Here is a 19819-nt window from a genome sequence, read left to right as displayed (position 1 = left end):
AGGTAAAATCAATTAAGTCAATAACAAAGACCTATATTAAAAATTCACTTAAGATCAACTTTTAAGTGCAAGTCAACTACCCCCGCAGCCATTGAAGGGGTGTTAGAGTCTCTTTTTCTACAACATTAGGGTTGAACCAAGTCAGACAATATCAAGTTTAGCTTTAAACTTTTCACAATTTTCTAATGATTACTGGTGGAAAATCTCAAATTCATTATGAGATATCAGTTTCATCAATCAATTGAATCTGTAAAAAGGGGAACAACACTTAACTGTAGAATCCGATACCCATCAACATTTTTGGATAGATGGCAATCCTAAAAGTTGAGGATGGCAATCGGATCCAGTACCGATGAACTATGCATCAATCATTAGGTGAGGAAAACAATCCTAAAAGTTGGCAACTAAATCCAACTAGATTAGGGAAGCACAATCAGTATAATTTACACATCTCCCCAGCCGTTTCTGAAAAATCTATACCAAGTTAGATCATGAGGAGCTTTACAAAGTGGGAGGGAACAAGTCACCCAGAACAGAGAAGAAACACGTGCAGCTTGAGAGTCGTATTTGGAGATGTTGCTCTCCTTTTAAGCCCTTTGAAGAAACACCTAATCTCTTCATCAATAGAAATAAATTTAAAGTGTATATATATATATATATATATATATATATATATATATATATATATATATATATATATATGATCACCTAGGAGGGGGTTCTGATGTCTGGTTACTGTTTGAAGCCGGATTGGAGATGGATGGGCGAGCACCGTTTTCCTGGGGAGGTGCTGATCCCCATTTAAGATCAGCATCTGATGGCTCGAGAACATAGACCGTGCCGTCGCTCATTCCCAGGGCTATCTGGTTGGGTTCAGATGGGTGAGCAGCAATCACCATGGGAAAGACAGCTGCAGAACTGGAAATGGTTGCAAGAAAACATGAGAAAATCCATCAGAATGAATCTATTAAAGAAATAATAACAAAAAAAAGTCACCACAAATCTCTTTCTGATAATTAGTATTTGTGGCTTACTGTGTCATGCTAATAATGAGAGTCTATTTAAATAAACCCGTAGAAATGATATGGGCATTTCATGTAAAGCCCCCTTTATATGATCTCTCTTATTGTAAGTGCATGGAAAACTCTTTCTCGGATTTGACTTTTCACAAGTTGAATATACAAGAAAAACATAAATAGAAGTTGAGCTTACTTTGGTTGGGTTTTAACAGCCTATGATGGGATTGTGTAAATACAGAGACAACTTGTGAACCAATAGCTTTCTTAACAGTTTAACATCATTTTGCTAGATACTACCATGCTACTTAAAATGCATGTACAACAACAATACAAGACTACATAGACATATATAATATAGTTTTATGGTGGAAATAGACTAACCAAACTAAATGTCACAGACGAGGAATGAGAAAGAGAACGTAAAGTCACACATCAACTTAGACAGGGAAATATAGAAGAAAGCACATAAAGTAATAGCTCCAATTAACAATTAAAGATCTACTACACTGCTACATAATTTGATGGGACTTTAATTTTATGTTTATATTGCAAAAAATATGGATTTAAACAAAAGCAGTATACCTCTGAATGGACAATGATAGATAAGCAGATGGTGCAACCCTGCACCGAAGCCTCAAGCTGTCTGCTTCGAAAACTCCTATGGCACCATCACTAAATCCAGCATACACCAATAGACCATCACAAGAGTATATTGCACTTGAAATTGGTGCTGACAACACATCTCTAGGAGACCACTGAATTGGAGAAAAAACGTATTAGTTGAGCCAAACAAAAGAGACTGGCTAGTTGAACAGAAGAATTCATATAAAGGAAACAACGCGTGCAAGGATACTGTTAAATAGAGAATCCAGAGAGCATCTAAAAAGTATGGTAAAGAAGAACCATTTGCAGGAATAATTTTCATACAGCCAGGTGTAAGGTCAAACCTAAACAACTAATTTAAACTGAGAAAACCAGCAACTATAAAGCCAGAGAAACAAGGACCATCCAATTCAGATATGAGACTATAGAACTAGTGGAGGTAGAATCTGACTTATGAGAAAGCTTCCTGTCAATCCCAGTTGGAAAATATAAAACTGCATATTTAGAAGAGCTCACCAAGCATAAACACTCGAGCTTGCTGTCATAGATTGCTAGTTGACTTTCATGGACGACCAAGAAATGTGTCTGATCATTATGAAACTGAACTTTGGTGTCCCCAACTAGTGGAGATGCACGGGAAGCTGGTGCCTGGATGAATCGTGATTTTTTCTTCTCCCATCCATCAATACTCCACATGCATAGCTGCAATTTAGTTTATCAGAAGAAGACCATCACAGGGAGACTGAAGCTGAGCACCTTAAAAGCTATTAATGACGCAGTTGAAAGACACCAATGTGAAAGCATCATCACTTTTAGGTAATCACAATTATATCACCTCCATGTCATGTATATATTTGATAAAAGAAATCCAAAAGCTGGTATTTTTAATCTATGCACCTGAGTATCAGCTCCAGAAGAGAGAAGCACATTTAATGTCTGGGAAAATGCAAGACCAGTTATTTTTTTCTGGTGACCCTTGAGCTTGGTTTTAACCTGCAAAGTTTTCAGTAAATGTTCACATTAGGAAAACCATACTAGAGAAGTTTAGACATCATCATTCCAAAACTACAAACAGAATTGTTTGTATTCTCACAAAGCATACAAAGTATGAGAATACTGACCTCATCAACTCGTACATTATAAATCTGAATACTAGAATCCTCCATTCCAATGGCAATGATATTGTTGTCCTGAGGATGAAATGCCAGAAAGGTGGCTGCAGGTGGGGGTGCCATGAAAGTTGTCATGACCTATGAAATGCCACACAGGTAAGATATTAAAATTAAAGTAGAAAGATGGTCATTAAGTTTTCGGACATCAAACCAAGTTTGTTGCAAGGAACATCAGTCTAATGACAATCAAAGACACTATGCACCTTGAAAGTCATCATGTTAAACAATGAAATCTTGCCACCAGAGCCAGACATTACATAGGAGTCATTCTTTGACAAAGCAATACATGGAGTCACTTCTTCGGGATTGGTGTCAGTTGTTTCATTTGTCATAAGAGCACCATTTGATGGCTGCCACAGCTGAGGGGCAACAGATGCATTTGACTGAAGCACCAAGAGAAGAACCCATTAGAAAACAAATTAGCATCTAATAGATAAATTCACCGATAATACTTGTTTACCTTGCCAGAAGGATTTCGCTCATTACGCACCCATTTCCACAACTTATGAATGGCATTAGAGCCAAGAGCCAATACAGCAAACCCAGAGTTTGTGTATAACAACCGCACCACCTAAAAATCAAATTGAACAGGGAACCCTGAGTCAAAGATATTAATGGGAAAAAGATCTGCCAACTAAAGCATATACCATATGAAGCCACCCAAAATTTTGAAATTCAAAAGACAACCATGATGGGACAAAAAAAGACAACAGGTTGAACAAATATTTTGACATAAACATTAAACCACAACTGATACTTACCAAAAAGGTTTACAGATTTTTTTATCATACATAATTGTATGGATCAAAAAAAATTCGGCGCTTTTTACCAACTTGATGTTAAGGAATCTCTGCACCTAGAAATTCATTTCGTACAATTGAACCTTTTCAAACTGTTTCTTTTTAAGAACCAAAAAAACTTGTGCCAAAATAACAGATGCCAAGAAGAACAAAAGACCTTGGACCCGTAATGGGTCTTGAAGCACTATTTCTGCATCTCCCTGACCAAAGCCTCCCACATTGGGATTGCTTGTTAATGGTTGATCAAGCTTGATGGATTCACCCTCTGAAACAAGAAGTTCTGGTCCTGGAGGTATAATATCAACCACTTGATGTCCATCCGATGCATCAACTATGGTTATTTCACACATAAGATTATATTAGTGTATATTATTTCACACAACGTACAGGGTGGCTTGTTTGGTTTGTGTGTATTAGTGTTCTCCTCACAAATGAATTCTGGATGAATCTTATCACTTCTTGTTTCACACATAAGATTTGCGATTCATCTCCATTCTATGTGGGCCAATCAACAATGGTGTCTAGTGCGCTGGATTTACAGCATAATTAGACCAACTAAATGTGATCCTGAGTTACCAAAGAAAAAGTAAAGCAATGCCAACTGCAAATATACAATGTAACAAGGATTTTGTTTGATCAAATTTGACTGAAGCAATACCAGTTTCGACAACTTTGGCTGACGCAAAAGACTAGTGCTAAGCTATATGAACCTTAATTGAAACCAGGAAAGAATGCTCGCTACACCTTGCCATTTATACCTGTATATTTTGTTCATTTTTATGAGCTTTCAAACAATTGAGAGCATCCATCCTGGTATCTTTCCTCAATTTCTTATTCATGTAAATCATGAGCAACATCAATTACACCCAAATATAGATATAAAAAGATCCTTTTTTGACAAAACAAATAATAAAGAATGTTTATTACTTGATTATCCTCTATTCTAATGGTTCCCAGTCCTAATATTTTCCTTTGTGACAAATGAAAATGCTTGCAACACTCAAGAGAAAAATAATACTTGGCTATGTTTTTTTTATAATTTAAATATTCATTATGAAAAAATTGCTACACAAAGTTTCTTTTCAATTAATAAATTTGAAATAATAAAAATTTTGATATTTAATTACATAAGTCCTGTTGCCAATATGAAAAACTGCTGAAATAAATCCTGCAACAGAAATATGAACAAACCTTGCTCGCAGTCATGGAATCTGGCAAACGCAAGGCTTTGAGATGAGCAGAGTCAACAATGTCAGCTAACTTCCAGCTTCTGATTTTTTCAGTATCTTCAGGAATTCTTGGCTTAACATCAGTAGTCCTGCTACTTTCCACAACAGCCTGCAAAATTCATTTAATGTCATAATCTCTATACCAGTAAATGCTATCAGTAACATAGGAAGAAAGTGCATATTAACTCTCACCAAGCTATTCATTGATACTGCAGGTAAGGTTCGATCTGGTCGCTCAGGAGTAGCTATTATAGGGCTAGAAACATTTGAAACAGCTCCCAGTGCATTTATAATTGGGGGCTGCATAATGTAAAGATAGCATGTTAAAGAGATCATCATAAATGCCTAGAGATGACAAATAATCTATGAAAGAAACCTCAGGTCCTCAACTAGCTCTGAGGAGATTTACAGTTTTATCACGTAGTGGTATCTAGAAAACAAGAATAGAAGAAGACATTTTCACACATCAAAATGACACAATTGTCCTAGAAATTCAGATAAAACTACCTTTCACTATGTTAATTACTTTATTCAAACACTGAGTTATCTAAAGTTCAACATGTTGAAGCAAGGAATTTTCTTGACCTGGCTGTTAGGCATGATCATACTATTTTTTTAATCAGGTTGAGATCAGGCATTATTGCATCTATTACAAAAAAAAAAAGGTTTTCCATATAAGTAAAAAAGGAAAATGAATATATGTAGACGCACATAACTCTAACAACATAAGAAATTGAATCTATACTGACTCCAGTCCGTATTGTTCGTATCATATTGCCTCTAACATGAAAATTAGAATGGAAAAAATATTACCTTTGAATTAGTGCTAATCTGTTGAGAAGGGCCTCGAGATCCCTCACATCCCCTACCCTCCATCATCCTTACCAACCTTTGGCCGTCAGTATTTGCTAAGATCTTAATTCCATTATCACTTGTTGTCACTGCAAGTAATGAGCCTTCTCGGTTGAATCTCAAGCGAGGACTTGCCTGCACAAGGGAAAGAAGGACTATTAAAGATCAAAGTTCCAGTTTTGACAATAAAGAAGTAAATGAATTGAGCTGCTCACAGGCAATCCACCATCTGCATCAGTAGTAGTTAGTATATTAATATTGTCCATATCCCAAAACTTTATCATAAATTCGTCTCCAGCTGCCAAGAATCGGTTCCTAGCTGTATCAAACTGAACAACCCCTAATGAGCGTTTTCTAAAGCCAGAGTATGTCCTCTTAATAGCTCCCTCAGTTTCATTCCACTCAACCAGATGAGAGTCACCGTCTTTACTAGTTCCACAAGAGAAAAGCCTGCAGCAGATCGGAAGTTCAAATTTTAGATGACCAATACACTGACATGAGAGTCAAGACAAAAACAGAGATTGGCACTATTCTAGCAGTATTGAAAAATAACAACGGCACATAGGAGGATAAAAGAAACAACTACTAGTAATATGTATAAGGATGATCACATGTGATGATGGTTATTAATAGTCAAATACTGGAGAGGCCAGTTGGAAGCCTTAGGAACACCCTACATGGTTGCTAGTCAAGGACTCACCCCTCTGACAAGACCCTGATTATTGCCCATCATGTGAAAGAGGGCAGCAAGAGGCTCAACATGTAAGGCTTTGTAGCATGCCTCTTCTTATGGTAGCTTAAAGATGTTTAAGAGTTTACCATACCAACATATGATTGCAAATGGCAGTGACAAATTCAATATGTAGACAGACAATCTTCACCTTGTCCCATCTGAACTGTATGCCATTGTTGTGCACCAATGTCCAGGAGCATCGTAGTCAACTCTGGATCCCAAACAATCATAAAGCCATGCTTTGATTTTCCCATCAATAGCAGTTGAGAAGATAAACTGCATAAAGAGAACATTACCATCAGAAATGGTTAAGAAGACCTTTTCTGACAACTCCATCAGCTAAATAAACACACATCACCAACAACAAAGATCAAAAAGACTGATTCAACTTGTTTAATCAACCAAAAGAATGATGATCGGCCTAGTAAACAAATAATTAGCAGAGTTGGAAACAAACCTGAATAGACTCAATAATTAGTAGGGTTGGAAACAAACCTGAATAGACTCCTTATAGTGAGGGCACACAGAATATACAGGAGTTTCATGGCCCTCAAAAGTGTACTGCTGCTGCCCTGTCGCAGCATCCCATACCTGCCATTCAGTTCAATGAAAATGATAAGGACATGCTTATAACAAGTAAAATAGATCAAAGATACAGCCTCTGCTTCTCACCTTAATCGTCTTGTCATCACCACATGTGATTATTGATAAACTCTTTTTAGGGTGGGAGAAAGCAATGTCATTAACACCACCCACATGAGCATCAATCTACAGAACACCAAACAGTCAGGTACCATCACATGCATGGCAATAGAATAACATATTAAACTTACCTCCAATTGTTGCCTCAACTCTCCATTTAAACTAAAAACATATGTATGAACAATATGTTTTGAGAATGCGACACCTATAGGAGACCATACAGCAGCATATACATTTATTAGGAAAATAAAGCAATGCTAAAATTTAGCAACATGGAACCATATTGAAAAAAACAAGCAGATGAATTATACCAAGGATAGTTCCATCAGGACTCCACAAGCATCGATTGACAGATATGGTAGCATCTTTCATGAGAGCTGACTGCAAGTTGAATAGACAAGTTATGTTTATGAATCATAATTTGGCAAGAAGGTTGAGCCAGATTTTATGTCACAAGAAACTGACAATCAACAAGAAGTTTTAAGTTCAAGGGAGCACCTGCAGAGGCACAGTAAAAGATCCAATATCCCAAACCTTAAACGTCTTGTGTGCTATCCTTTCCTTCGTTCCAACTTCCCATATGCTAACGTCACCAACATTTGTTCCAACTACAAAGCAAAAAAATCAAGCTGATCAAGTGAACCAAGTCTCATTGACAAAAACAGCACAAACAAGACATCCATGCATCACTAAATCAATTGTTCAATCACATACCTAGAAGAATTGTTTGGTGAATTGGGTGAAAATCCAAGCTCATGACATTAGAACCTTGGTTGATAGTCCGTGCCACAGTTTTCGGAATATCTTCTTGAGAGTAAACATTAGGTGGATGACTTGATCCAGAGAATGACACCTAAAGAAGAAGCTATTTTGTTGTTATGGCATGACAAACCAAACATATTCACTTCATATTTGACCCAAGTTATGACCAAGAAACTGTTATGGGTGTCCTGTAGCAGCTTTAATTTCTTAGATACCTCATCTGATTGACCTGTACGTAATCTCTTCATCAAGTGTTCCGAGTCAGCAGTTTGATAATCCATACCAGGAGTACTTGTTGGGGTCCTTGGGTGCTTCAAGAAAGCAGCTGCAGAAGTAAAATTCATTGTTTAAAGTATAATATAGAAATATCTTCAGTCACCAGGGAATATAGGCATCTGAGAAACACCTGTAGTTTGAGGCTGAACCAGACCTGGAGGGCCTTGTGCCACAGCAGCATGTGATAATGATGGGTTCGCATTCGTCATCCACCCCGCAATGGCACTTGCAGGTGGAGAGACAACTGGCTGGAATGGCTGTATTGAGGGTAGGCTAATAGTCCATAAACAGGAACCACAAGAAAGGGCCAGAAATAGATGTGATCAAATCCACTTACACTATGAGCAGACAGTGGAGGAAATGCCCCAGATTTGGGAATAGGCCCCACAAGTGGGCCATTTGTCGGGGGAGGTCCACGTGCTCCATTAGTAGGAATGGCACAAGAATGATCAGTAAAAAGTGTTTTAATATCAGGGTTGGGGCGTGGATTCTTGCAAAGCTGATGCTGCCAATTCAGACTACAAAGAAATTTCAAAGAAATATGTAAGCAGATGAGATTTTAAGATATGAGCATGTGCTTAAGAAACCTCCAAATGCAGTAGTCAGAAGAGGTGAAATGATTAATACTAGTAGTACAAGGAACGGCAAAGAAAGACCTAAAAAGAATTAAAAGGATTTAAGTATTCTGAATTTAATTAAATATATATTTCAATGATCGCAAAAGATCTATATAGCCGATCCCAAATTATTTGGGACTTACGGCTTTATTGTTGTTGTGTATGAGATTTTAAATTAAAAAAATTAAATCATAGAAAAAACAAACTAAATGAAGTAAGATAGGGTAAATGAAAAATATCCTAGTCTTTTTTCTAACCAGTTCTGCTTCCAGATATGAAACAGTGTTCCTGATTACTTAATTGTTAAATTAGATGTGAACATAGTTATATATGTGTTAAAAGCATTCATGTGTGAAAAATTATCCATATAAACATAATTAAATAGAGAAATATCACATATATGACATGCATTATTAAAGGAATAGCACAATAGTCTTGTTAATGTTCTATGCTAACCAACTAAACCATAATTGCAGTTTCTGTTAATAGAAAATCCATTAAGTAGTTTGCTACATCATTGCTGAATATAACAGTACTGAAGATAATAATATCAATGAACATTGAAATAATAGCTACTATACAGTAAATAAAGGATAAAAGAGGGAAATGCACACCTTTGGTTGATTAAAGTCCGCAGCCGAGAAGACTTAAATGGTGGAAATGTTAGCTTATCACGAAACAAAGGATTAGCTTCAATGAGCTTTTTAAGCTCCATTAGCATTATATTTCGTGCTGATTTTGTGTCACCATACTTGGAAAGCTGCTCATTTTGCCTGCATAAATTTTAAAAAGAAAGAAAGAAGAATAATAATTCATCATGAAAATGATGCCAACATCATTAACAACTCCACAAACCGAAGCTAAATTACCTGAAATTCTCCAAGGTAAGCAGCTGAGTAATCTCCTTGAAGAGATCCTCATTGAAAGAAGCAAAAACCTTGAGATCCTTCACGAGTATCTCAACAGCTTTAGCTCGGTCATGCCTGAGAGAACAACAATGGTGGGTCTATCAAATAAGGACTACATACTAAAACTAAAGAACAGGATTCCAAAAGAAAAGGAACAAAATCTCACCTGTCAAGTGCTTCCAGATACTTCTGCTTCCTAATCTCAAAGAATATTTTCATCGAGTATCGATTGTCTTCAACCTTGGTGAAACCACCAAGATATTTTTCAACTTCATCCCATTCCCCTGCCTGAACTAGATCTTCAAAATGCTTCATATTAAAGTAAAAGCCTGACTCTTGTTCCAACCTATAAGTCAAACCATTTGCCTTAGTAAAAATAAAAACGAGCTTTGGATATAAAAATTATCAAGAAAATAATACTACTTACTTATGAACTGCTTCTTTGAATTTCTCCTCATCCAGGAACTGCAGTATCAGGAAAACCAATTCCCTGCTCAAAGACGACATGGTTTCCAGGTAGCAAATCCCAAATGCACCAGAGCAAGGCCCGAGTCCCAATAGGTCGAAGACAAACCACACAAGCAAAACCTTCAAACGTTATCTCAATCACTTCGGACTTTTCCCTTCCAAGTCTCTCAAGTGGAGAACTACCTCTTTTACCAACTAGGTGACAACGATTCGAACCAAACGACCAGGCTCAGAAACGACGAAATGGAGCGCAAACACTAAAGCTAAATGGTCACAAATATCTAACTCCTTTGGCTCGAATACAGAGATCGGAGCTGAGACTCCAAAAGCCTAACCAACAAAAAGCCGCGTTCTCCACCGAGAGTTGCAGAAGACGATAACAGCCGCCCTGCCCCTGAAAACCCCAAACAATCTCCTGGTCCGCCCCACTTAACTCGAAATCCGCCACCGAAAGAGCAACATAGCGAGAGAAACCCTACCAGACCGCCACCAGACCGGAGAAAGAGCCCGCGGCAGCGGTCAGGAACCGATCTGGACCTCCCGCGAGTTTCTCTCCCCCGTACCCCACGAACAAGCCCTCGATCTGGAGCCGGATCCCGCGAGAAACCAAAAGCGCGAAATTTCCGGGAAGCAAGACCGATCCGGATCCGGGAGATCTGCGCCTCCTTCGAGATTTTCTAGGGTTTCGAGGCGCACTTTCTTCTCTCTCACTGCTTTCTCTCGTTTCTTCTCCTCCACTCCAGCCGCCGTGTTCTCCTATCCTTCTGTCGCTCTCACTCCCTTTCTCACCTGTTATAATCCTACTCGCTTCGATGGTCTCTTCCCTTCGCCTTTTATAGGTGGAAACCCTGGCAGAAAAAGCCGCTTCCACTTTCCTAAATTATCCATCTGCTTCTCTAAAATGACAACTTTACCGCATTTATTGCGACGATGTGTGTTACCTACCCAAACAAAAGTAGGGGTATTCTTGTAAGCCTCCGGAACCGCTCGTCACGTCGAGAGGGTCATTCCCGTAAATCCGGACTTGGCGTCGGTTTCGAGGAGCACCTTAGGGGTAGAATCGTCACTTTGTACCCCTGGCGGAGCATCTTTCTCTCGAGGGCTCGCCCAGAAGGTTAATCTCGTCAATTTCAACCGCACTAATGCCGAGCGCGCCACGTCATCTTCCTCGTACTCCGTCAACTCAAAAATCAATTTGAGAAGGAGATAAAGTTACGCTCGGTTTTTCTGTATACTCGCATTCTTTAGTTGCGTTCGGTGCTTCTCGTTAGCGATAGCGGACTGATGCGGCAAAAAAGGAGGGTGAAATTATAAAATATCGGTTTAGTCCAGAGAAGTCGTTGCGCGTATCAGTGTTGATAACTAGGATGACTTATCAGATGAATAGTGCGCAACCAATGGGCAACGAGCACAATCGTGCGACGACGTGTCCACCAACGACAGTATCACGTGACGATTACCTTTTCCTCCCTCGCACGCTTTCGCTTTTTGCGCTTCGAGAAAGAAAAAAAGCCTTCTCCTACCCAACCGCGCGTTACCCTCTCTCAACTGCCGCTGTGACTGGACGGGGCCCAAGGGGTCCACCCAACCTGTGGCTCACGTTCCGATTACGCACATGGATGAAGAGGACAAATAAAAATAACATGACGCATCAATTAGCCAAAGGTTGATTTCTTTACTAGTGAGGACAAAAGAGTCATTTCAACGAAGAATGGGGGACAGAACAGGGAAATGCAACGGATAAGGGATTCGAACAGCTGCGACGTGAGACGCGGACATTAACGGACTGACGAATCTGCCCCTATCACGTCGTACTCTAAAGTGGGAACAAAGTATCACGAGTCGGAGAATGGTCGAGGGAACGAAAGCAAAGATACACGACAGAAGTCCTCTCGCGAAACGTGACGCGAGAAAGAACACAAGGCTGGTCTCCTGATGCGGATCCATCACCTTCGATGGGGGCCAATCAAGTTAAGTTTCTTCACGCATCTTAAAGCATGACGGACGCGGATAAGTGACCGAGGAACACTTTCTCTGTCACGAACGTGTCACGAACGTGTCACTCGCGTTTACCGCGAGAGAAACCCAACGAATCTCGGCACGAGTTCAACTATATGCATATCCGAAGTTAGCGTGAGAAATCGCGCCGTTGTGTTCCAAGCGGTTCCGTGACTCGTGAGGTGATGGGGACCGTAGTTTTGTCTGCGATAGAGGCGGTGGCTAAATCCGTCTCCGTGACAGTGTTGGTTTCTGGTTAGCTTTTGTTGCAGCTTTTTTAACTCGATGGAGAGTTTAATGGTTGGGAGATGCATGAATTGACATCACCCAAAAATCTTTTTTTTTTTTTTTGTTACACTTGAAATTAAGAAAGGAAAAAAATTGGAATAAAAATGGATTTATAGATGCAATGTTAGGGTGGTAATATGGTCCATATGATTAGAAAAATTGAATGGTCAAATGTGCTATTTAATTGACTATCTATCATTAAGGATATTTTTATTATGACAATGAGGGGAATATTTTTTAGGGTATCTGAGTCGAATTTAAAATTAATATCAAAATAATAAATATTATGAGTACTCGATCCGTGATCATGGTGTGGTTGGGATTTCGTACAAAAGAAAGAAAAAATTGGCAGTGTGATGGGACAAGCTTATGATGCGGTGGATCTGCTGAGCCCAACAACTGATATGGACACTACTTTCTTGCATGTCTCATCAATTAAGTGTTGACAAATGAGGTGGTGAGTGGTTGTCCCAACAAGCATGCTAACTACTATAGGACTCAGCAACAATACTTTTGTCTCTTCCATCTTAGCACCATGGATGACATGATGGGCCACTTCATGCTTAATCCAAGTCTCCTATAACTTGACAGTAACATTTGGTGAGATAATTTTATCCTTTATAAAAAAAAAATAGACACTCTGAAAGGATAAAACAATAAGGAAACACATCGTAAATAATAATAATATTTATTTTTTTTAATTTACCTAAAAATGGCATAAAATGATTTTTTGAAGTTAAATAGACTGTGTTACAAATAATATAAACCTTATACATGAAGAAATATCATGATATAGAAGGTAAATAATGGACCCATATGAAATGGCCTTTCTACCCTCAGCAAAATATTTTTGGTTTCCATGATGCTTAACCAGCTCATTTGGCCTCTCACCCATGGATAACTTGGAATTAGTTTTAATTGGATCATTGATTAAGCTATAATTGATGTTCATGACACAAAAATTAAAAAAAAGGACTTTTTAGATACTTTATATATTTGTTGCTTTCGATCACAAACTCCCAAGTGATTGTTTACATGTTTTCTAAATGGATGTTCACAAAATATATATTATATTATATTAAAATAAAGTGCAAGGCTATATATGTAAAACCAAAAAGATACTTTGGCATCTCCAAACTACTTACACGTATATACATGGCGGACGGTGTTGCGTCTCCGCATGGATGTTGGTCCTACGGACCCCACATCCTTTGATCAATCACGACACGAATAGAAAAGCGGGTAACACGTTAAAACTACGGTGGCAGAGCCTAATGCCTCCACGTGGGTGAAAGTGGGCCCATAATCCAATTGTCTCATGACACGAATACAATGCCGAGTAAGAACGCAGGCCTACGCGAGCAAAGCGTCAACGCCGTGCCGAAGGATGTGCGTAACCCGGGCCCCACGTCTTTCCACTAATCAGGATACAGGTAGAGGGGTAAACATAAAAACAACACAGGCGAATTTTACCCGCGTGTCTAAGAATGTGGATTTCGCGGGCCCCATGATATTGAGCAATCACAACAAGGATAGATCGACGGGTCTCAGACGAAGAGTTTGAAAGTGTTATCTTGGCCGTTAACAGGAGACGCCCGCGACGAAACGGGAGGGAGAGAGAAACAGAACACACTCTTCTTCTTCGATGCCGTTAACACATTCCCCGCCGCAGACCAAGCTGGGGAAGAGGGAAGGGGGAAGATAAAGAGGGATCCCAGGGTTGGGCAAACGCGCGGAGGCTCGCGTTTCCGCGGTGGCCGGCGGCAAAGCCTATGGACTTGGGCTTGAGCAAGACGGAGTCTACCTCACGGCGACGGCGACCGGGCTACCGAAGCTGCCTCGCGCACACCCTCGATGAGCTCCATTTCCTCGAGTATGGCTTTGAACTCCTTTATCGAGATGTTTCCGCTGCTCCGATGTAGATTAATTTGCTTGGGTTTGGTTGATGCAACTGCGTCTCTGTTCATCTCCTGGATTTATGGAAACTGGAGTTCCTCCTCTGAGGAGTTTGCAGTTTTACTCATAAAATTCTCAAGAGATTGAACGAATGATGATGGGATATCTACATTAGTAATCAGTCATTTGCTTCGCCTTGCCTGCAAATTTTGATCTAACTTCTGTTTTGTTGACTAAATTATAATCTTATGTTGGTCCCCAAATTATTTGTGCGTGTGAGTGACATTGGCTCTTAAACTATGAATTTATTAGGTATAATGGGCAGAGTGCTGATAACAATCAAATCATGTGTTGTGTATGGACAACAATCAGATCATATTATGTACCGCGTATACATAACAAGATCGAACACAATACCATGTCATTTCCACCCTCCACTGTTCTCATCCTGTTGTAGCCGTGCTTCTCTCACTCTAATTAGTAATGAGATAGAGAAGATAGTACTCAGGAGCCTTTGTCTCCTCTCTCTTCTCTTTCTTCCATTTTCTAGTTATCTCTCTCTATCAAACAAAGAATAAAAGATAACAGCACTGTGGCCCTTGTAACTCAAAACTACTATTATGTTGTTGTAGTACTGTCATCTCTCTATATGCTTTTGGCCAAAGTTATACCTACTGGAAACAAGGTCCAAGGTAGTCAAAATTAAAAAAAAAAAAAAACATTTACTTTGTCAGATGGATGATCAAAACTAATAAAACATTTAGTTGACCCTAATTACAAGCCATCTTTTTGTTAACTGATATCAATGACAGATACAAGATGGATTTGATTGCTAAATTATCAATAGTTCAAGCCAGTCTGACACAAGAAAGAATAAGTTTGAGAAACAACTTGAAACAACACTCAAAATTAGATGACTATTCAAGTAAATTTAATCTTTTTTGACCTTATGAATTCGAGGTTGGGCTTAGCTGTGGTTTTAGGTATTGTCAATACTGAAAAACTTATCTTGAGTGGTCAAGAAAGAGATCTGAAGCTTCAGACTTGAAGTTTAGATGAAAGTTCTACAAGCACTTAAGAAATAAACTATTAGTGGTGGACGGCAACCTATACAGATGTCAGTAGGGAGTAATAAGCAAACCAAAACATCAGGTATCGGTAATGGAACTAATAAAAAAAGAGGGTATCAAAATGATTTTATGGCCTCAATAAATTCAGGTGATGAATGGGATACACAAGGTGATTGGAGTCCTTTAAGCAATATCATGAGAACTTCTACAAGTATGGTGGGGCTCTTGCAAAAAGGCCAGCCAGAGGAACAAAAGATTGACAGATATGATGTGTTGATACAATTTAGGATAAGCTCTTTCAATAGTATAATACAAACATTAGAAGCTGTAGAACGTATTGACACCTCAAGGCACATTGATAAAGTATATCAATCGAAATAATCATGTATGTAAACTTCAGATGCTATCCTACTAATGATTTCCCTTCTTTAGTAGGTTCCCAAACTTGTGGAGTAACGGCTTCTTCTTTTTTTGTTGCTGGTGCTGCTTGGTGGTCAAGGTAGCTCCATTGTCGATGCTACCTGTCATTCCATTTGTCAAATTGTTGCTACTGCCATCCATCTTTAATTGCAGATCATCATCAGTGGATTCATCCTCATGATTCCTTTCTGATGATAAATCATTCTCCATGACTTCAACAAGATCTTCCTTACCATTTTCGGTTTCTTTCCTCTTCTCTTTTTGTTTATGGTCTTCTTTATGATGATCTTCAAGATTTTTGTAAGGTACTTCTGAGTCACTTTTTTCCAGGTTGTACTCATCGCTGTCCGATATCTCACAGTTTTCCTCGGTCTTATCTGATATGGCCTGTTTAAGAGCTGCAGATAGCTCTTTGGCCTTATGTGTCGCAGCTGCTTCCTGAATGCGAAGGTCATCATTCTCTTGTGTGATACTCTGTAGCTCAGTCTCCTTGTCCAACAATGTCTCCTTCAATTGCAAACTTTCATACTTTGATGCTTCTGCTTCTTCATATGCAGAATTTGCCCCAGATTCCACTAGTCTTAATTTGGCAAGCATCTCACTTACATCTTCCTTCACTACTTGTGTTTTTTGATTAGCTAGTTTCTGTAAGTCAACCGTTTTTGACATCTCAACCTTCAGGGTAACAGTTTCTTCTTCTAACTCTTTAATTGTGTTACAAAAACTAAACTCTTTTTCATCCCACTCATTGTTCATGTTACATGCTTCAGTTTCGAATCTTTCAACAATTTTCTTGAGGCAAACAACCTCATATCTTGCCTCGTCAAGCATCACCTCATACCTTTCTTTAGTGTTTCTTAGAGCTGTATTTAGTTGTTCTGTGTCTGCTTGGGATTCTTCAATCTCAGCTTGTGTTTTTAAAAGCCTTTCATCCTTTTCTCTGGCTTCTATGGACATGGCTTGCAATGCAGAAGATAAATCTTCCATTGCCTTTTTAGCCTTTTCCTCTTGATCTTTGCTATTCTTGAGGTCATCCATGAGTTTATTATTCTCCTCAATCAAGCTCTTGATTTTTGAAGCAGTGACCTTCTCACTGTTAATTGCCCGCAACTTTTCTTTGTCCAGATTACGAAGTTCCAGTTTTAGTAATTCAACAGTCTTTCCAATGTTCAGTGCATCTTGCTGTGCCAAATCTAGCTGCCTATCTGATTCTTCAAGATCAATGTTCTGCTTTGCCACCTCAATCTCCAATGACTTTATCGTCCCTCGAAGAGTAGATATTTCAGATTCAGCATCGTCCAAGAGAGATTTACTCTCTTCCAATTTCACCATCATGGCAGCCAGAGAATCAGATGCAGATTTCTCAGACTGATAAGCTTCCTCCAGATCAATCTTTAGCATCTCCGCCTTCTTCCGCCACTCATCGACTAGCTGAGCTACATCTAATTCACCCTTCCTGGCATCAATCACCTCTAACTGAAGCTTTTCAACCAATGCTTCCATCTGAACCAACTTCTCTTCAGCTGTCTTTGCCCTTTCAAGTTCAAATTTTAGAGTAGTTACTTCAGCATCCAACTTTTTGACAGTATCTGCTGCTTCTTTGTTCACACTATCCAGCTTGGAGTCATGCAAGGCCTTTAATTGACTGACTTCCTCGGACAAGAGTTCCACATTCTCTTCATATATTTCAGCAGTTTTCTTTGCATCAGTGGCTTGGACTAATGCAATTTCTTTTGCATTGGTGACATCTATGAGCTCCATCTTGATCCTCTGGAGTTCCTGAGTCATGGAATTCATTGCAGCAACATCCTGATTATGTTGGATCTGAATATTTTCGAGTTCCTTTTGGAATTCCTCTTCCCTCTTCCGGTCAGCTTTTTTGCTTGCCTGTTCCAATTCATTGAACCGAAATTTCTCGATCTCCAAGGTCTCCTCAGCCTTCTTCTTAGCAACAGTAGCTTCCTGGAATTTCTCATTTACCTCATCAGCTGACCTCTTTGCTTTATTCAATTCCTCAATAGCTTTCATCTTTTCTAGCCCGACAGAAGCTAATTGCTCCTTTGCTTTCTTCAGATCCATCTCAACTGCATCCAATTTTTCCTGCAGCTCCGATGCTTTTGCTGCTTGTGGTAGTTTCTAATACCAAAAACCCAATTTACTTAGATTATATATCAGAAAGATTTTAATCCAGAATTCCAAGAACAAACTATATGGAACGGAATTATCTTACATCAGGAGTAGAGCTTTTCTTGTTTGAAGCCTTTGAATTAGCTGATTTGGGTGAGCGATTAACTGAAACACGTGGTTTTGACATGGGAGAAGATAAATCTGCCATAGGCGAAGGCGATCGAGTGTCTAATGTGGCTGATCCGGTTCTGCTTATTTTGCTAACCTTGAGGGTTCCATGTGTGTTCTTGTTGTTGGAACCTTCATGCAATCCAGATCTATTCCAAATACTAATATCAGAGTCTTCTTAGTGCACATTTAACTGCATTTGTGAAGTAAGAAAAGTGCAAAATAACCAAGAGACTGATTGCAGAACAAATCCATAGTAGAATTATATGGGTCAAAGCCTTATAAATATATAGTAAAATTATATGAGTCAGCCTTATAAATTTAAACTAGAACTATACACCAAAAGCCTTACTATTTACATACTGCAATCAGATTCATATGGTGGATGAGAGAACAAATACATGATTACTGAAGCAATCATATGTCCACTAAATTTAGGAATGCATACTGGAACACAGAGGCAGATCAACACTGAGCCTGGAAATGAAAGAACACAGAACAAAGCAAGCATTTTGAAGTTTAGACACCAACATCCAATAGCACAACCATCCAAAAAAAATCCAGATGTTCAATGGCTGACCCATGATTTATTGCAACTGTAAGTGGATAATCTACAATGAAAGAGCAATCTTGATAGCAAAATTAAGGAGAAAATCATCTAAAACTTTGTTCAGGGAGACAAAAACTAGGAATTTGAGGAAGAATTGGATGGCTAGAAGTGATAACAGCTACAGAAAACCCATTGAAATAGACCCTTGAAGGAGAAACAAGAGAAGAGAAGACAAGTGTGTAGATCTGGCGAGGAGAGGATACTCACCTGGTGTTGGAGGGCAGCATCTTTTTACCAGAGAGACACTTGCAGTTTGGGATCAGCAATGTGAGAATTGGGAAAGCTTTGGGAAAGGGGAGGAAAGGTAGTTCAGAAGTAATTTCAGAGAGCAGGAGAATACAGGGGAAGAGAAAGCAGATGGAGAATGGTGAAGAAAGAACAATTATATCTAGTTGGTGTCAGACAAGTACCCCTCTGGACTTCATATCCTTTCCACAAGAGCGTCAAAATACACCTGTAATATGATATTTTTTTTTCTTTAGTGAATACACTTCACTAGGCTTGTAGTTCAGAAACAAGTTGTGCATCAAGGAAAGGACACATGAACAAGTTCCCAGACGAATAAAAATACTTATGGTTGACCCTCATGTCGTATGAAGACAAAGACACAGAGTGGTGGCTGATCTCACCTAGAGGACCCTTGTGTTCTTATGAACCTACTCTTTTTTCCCTTTTTTTTATTTTCCTTTAAACCTTGTTTGTCTCTTCATTTCAGGCACCTTCACTCATCCTCTGGGGTGGACCCATTGATGTCAGAGCTCAGCTCCTGTGGACTGATGGATCTTACAAGGGATCCAATTTGAAGTGAAGAGGATCCTACCGTCTAGATAAAGGAATATTAGGACATTTGCGAGGTTGACAGAAACACTGTCAGGTAAAGATTTCGATTCTGCAGTAAACGAATATGGAAGAGTCATCTACTGGTTGTTGCATGAGTACCATCACTTTGTATGTGACATATTACCTACAATCTTACAGGACCAAGATGACAGATTCCTGAAGAAGAGCTTTTTTATTCCAACAAGGCTGAAGGTTAGTTTCTTTCCAGAAAAATAATATGATCAAAATTTAATTCAGGTTTCTGATATGATTAGCATATTT

General features: G+C 38.9%; 2 protein-coding genes and 1 long non-coding RNA gene across 5 annotated transcripts in view; 1 reads left to right on the top strand and 2 right to left on the bottom strand.

Annotated features, from left to right (window-relative positions):
- Nucleotides 1-391: 391 nt before the first annotated feature.
- LOC103984925 (protein TOPLESS-RELATED PROTEIN 2) lies at nucleotides 392-10943 on the bottom strand. Of its 2 annotated transcripts, none has more exons than XM_009402505.3 (25): nucleotides 10101-10943; nucleotides 9840-10019; nucleotides 9635-9748; nucleotides 9380-9538; nucleotides 8486-8666; nucleotides 8279-8405; nucleotides 8088-8197; nucleotides 7825-7963; nucleotides 7609-7718; nucleotides 7422-7491; nucleotides 7242-7315; nucleotides 7081-7176; nucleotides 6904-6999; nucleotides 6557-6684; nucleotides 5891-6125; nucleotides 5637-5810; nucleotides 5016-5123; nucleotides 4786-4932; nucleotides 3255-3365; nucleotides 2998-3177; nucleotides 2744-2872; nucleotides 2520-2615; nucleotides 2139-2324; nucleotides 1602-1774; nucleotides 392-918 (listed from the first exon to the last, which is right to left on the bottom strand). In XM_009402505.3, exons 1-25 carry the CDS (start codon nucleotides 10178-10180, stop codon nucleotides 705-707), a joined length of 3417 nt encoding a protein of 1138 aa, XP_009400780.2. In that variant the 5' UTR covers nucleotides 10181-10943; the 3' UTR covers nucleotides 392-704. The 2 variants fall into 2 exon arrangements, with proteins under 2 accessions (XP_009400780.2, XP_018685346.2); XM_018829801.2 differs by having other exon boundaries at nucleotides 8303-8405.
- A 3114-nt stretch (nucleotides 10944-14057) lies between these two features.
- Nucleotides 14058-19819, top strand: part of LOC135598023 (uncharacterized) — a 7188-nt gene continuing 1426 nt past the window's right edge. Inside the window, exons 1-3 of the long non-coding RNA XR_010481470.1 lie at nucleotides 14058-14300; nucleotides 19434-19592; nucleotides 19697-19750. This is a non-coding gene — a long non-coding RNA (uncharacterized LOC135598023). The remainder of the gene's footprint in view (nucleotides 14301-19433; nucleotides 19593-19696; nucleotides 19751-19819) is intronic.
- On the bottom strand, nucleotides 15650-19136 carry LOC135598504 (WEB family protein At3g02930, chloroplastic-like). 2 transcript variants are annotated; one of them, XM_065092366.1, is made up of 3 exons: nucleotides 18926-19136; nucleotides 18044-18269; nucleotides 15650-17949 (listed from the first exon to the last, which is right to left on the bottom strand). In XM_065092366.1, the coding sequence occupies exons 1-3, from the start codon at nucleotides 18943-18945 to the stop codon at nucleotides 15805-15807; spliced, it is 2391 nt and encodes a 796-aa protein (XP_064948438.1). In that variant the 5' UTR covers nucleotides 18946-19136; the 3' UTR covers nucleotides 15650-15804. The 2 variants fall into 2 exon arrangements, with proteins under 2 accessions (XP_064948438.1, XP_064948439.1); XM_065092367.1 differs by having other exon boundaries at nucleotides 18044-18257; nucleotides 18926-19131.

The sequence above is a fragment of the Musa acuminata genome, chromosome BXJ2-1 (assembly GCF_036884655.1).
Source record: "Musa acuminata AAA Group cultivar baxijiao chromosome BXJ2-1, Cavendish_Baxijiao_AAA, whole genome shotgun sequence".
Taxonomy (NCBI): domain Eukaryota; kingdom Viridiplantae; phylum Streptophyta; class Magnoliopsida; order Zingiberales; family Musaceae; genus Musa; species Musa acuminata.
The sequence above is the reverse complement of the archived record's forward strand: the minus strand, read 5'-3'. Positions and strand labels throughout refer to the sequence as shown.

Bases quoted from the DNA above. Each gene is read 5' to 3' on its own strand.
- LOC135598504 (XM_065092366.1), bottom strand. From the start codon at position 18,945: ATGCTGCCCTCCAACACCAG. The intron at 18,270-18,925 runs GTGAGTATCCTC...CTCTGATATTAG, and splicing joins ATGCTGCCCTCCAACACCAG to TATTTGGAATAGATCTGGAT. The intron at 17,950-18,043 runs GTAAGATAATTC...TTTTGGTATTAG, and splicing joins AGAAAAGCTCTACTCCTGAT to AAACTACCACAAGCAGCAAA.
- LOC103984925 (XM_009402505.3), bottom strand. From the start codon at position 10,180: ATGTCGTCTTTGAGCAGGGAATTGGTTTTCCTGATACTGCAGTTCCTG. The intron at 7,177-7,241 runs GTAAGTTTAATA...GGTGTTCTGTAG, and splicing joins AGTTGAGGCAACAATTGGAG to ATTGATGCTCATGTGGGTGG. The intron at 2,325-2,519 runs GTGCATAGATTA...ACTAAATTGCAG, and splicing joins CTTCTGGAGCTGATACTCAG to CTATGCATGTGGAGTATTGA.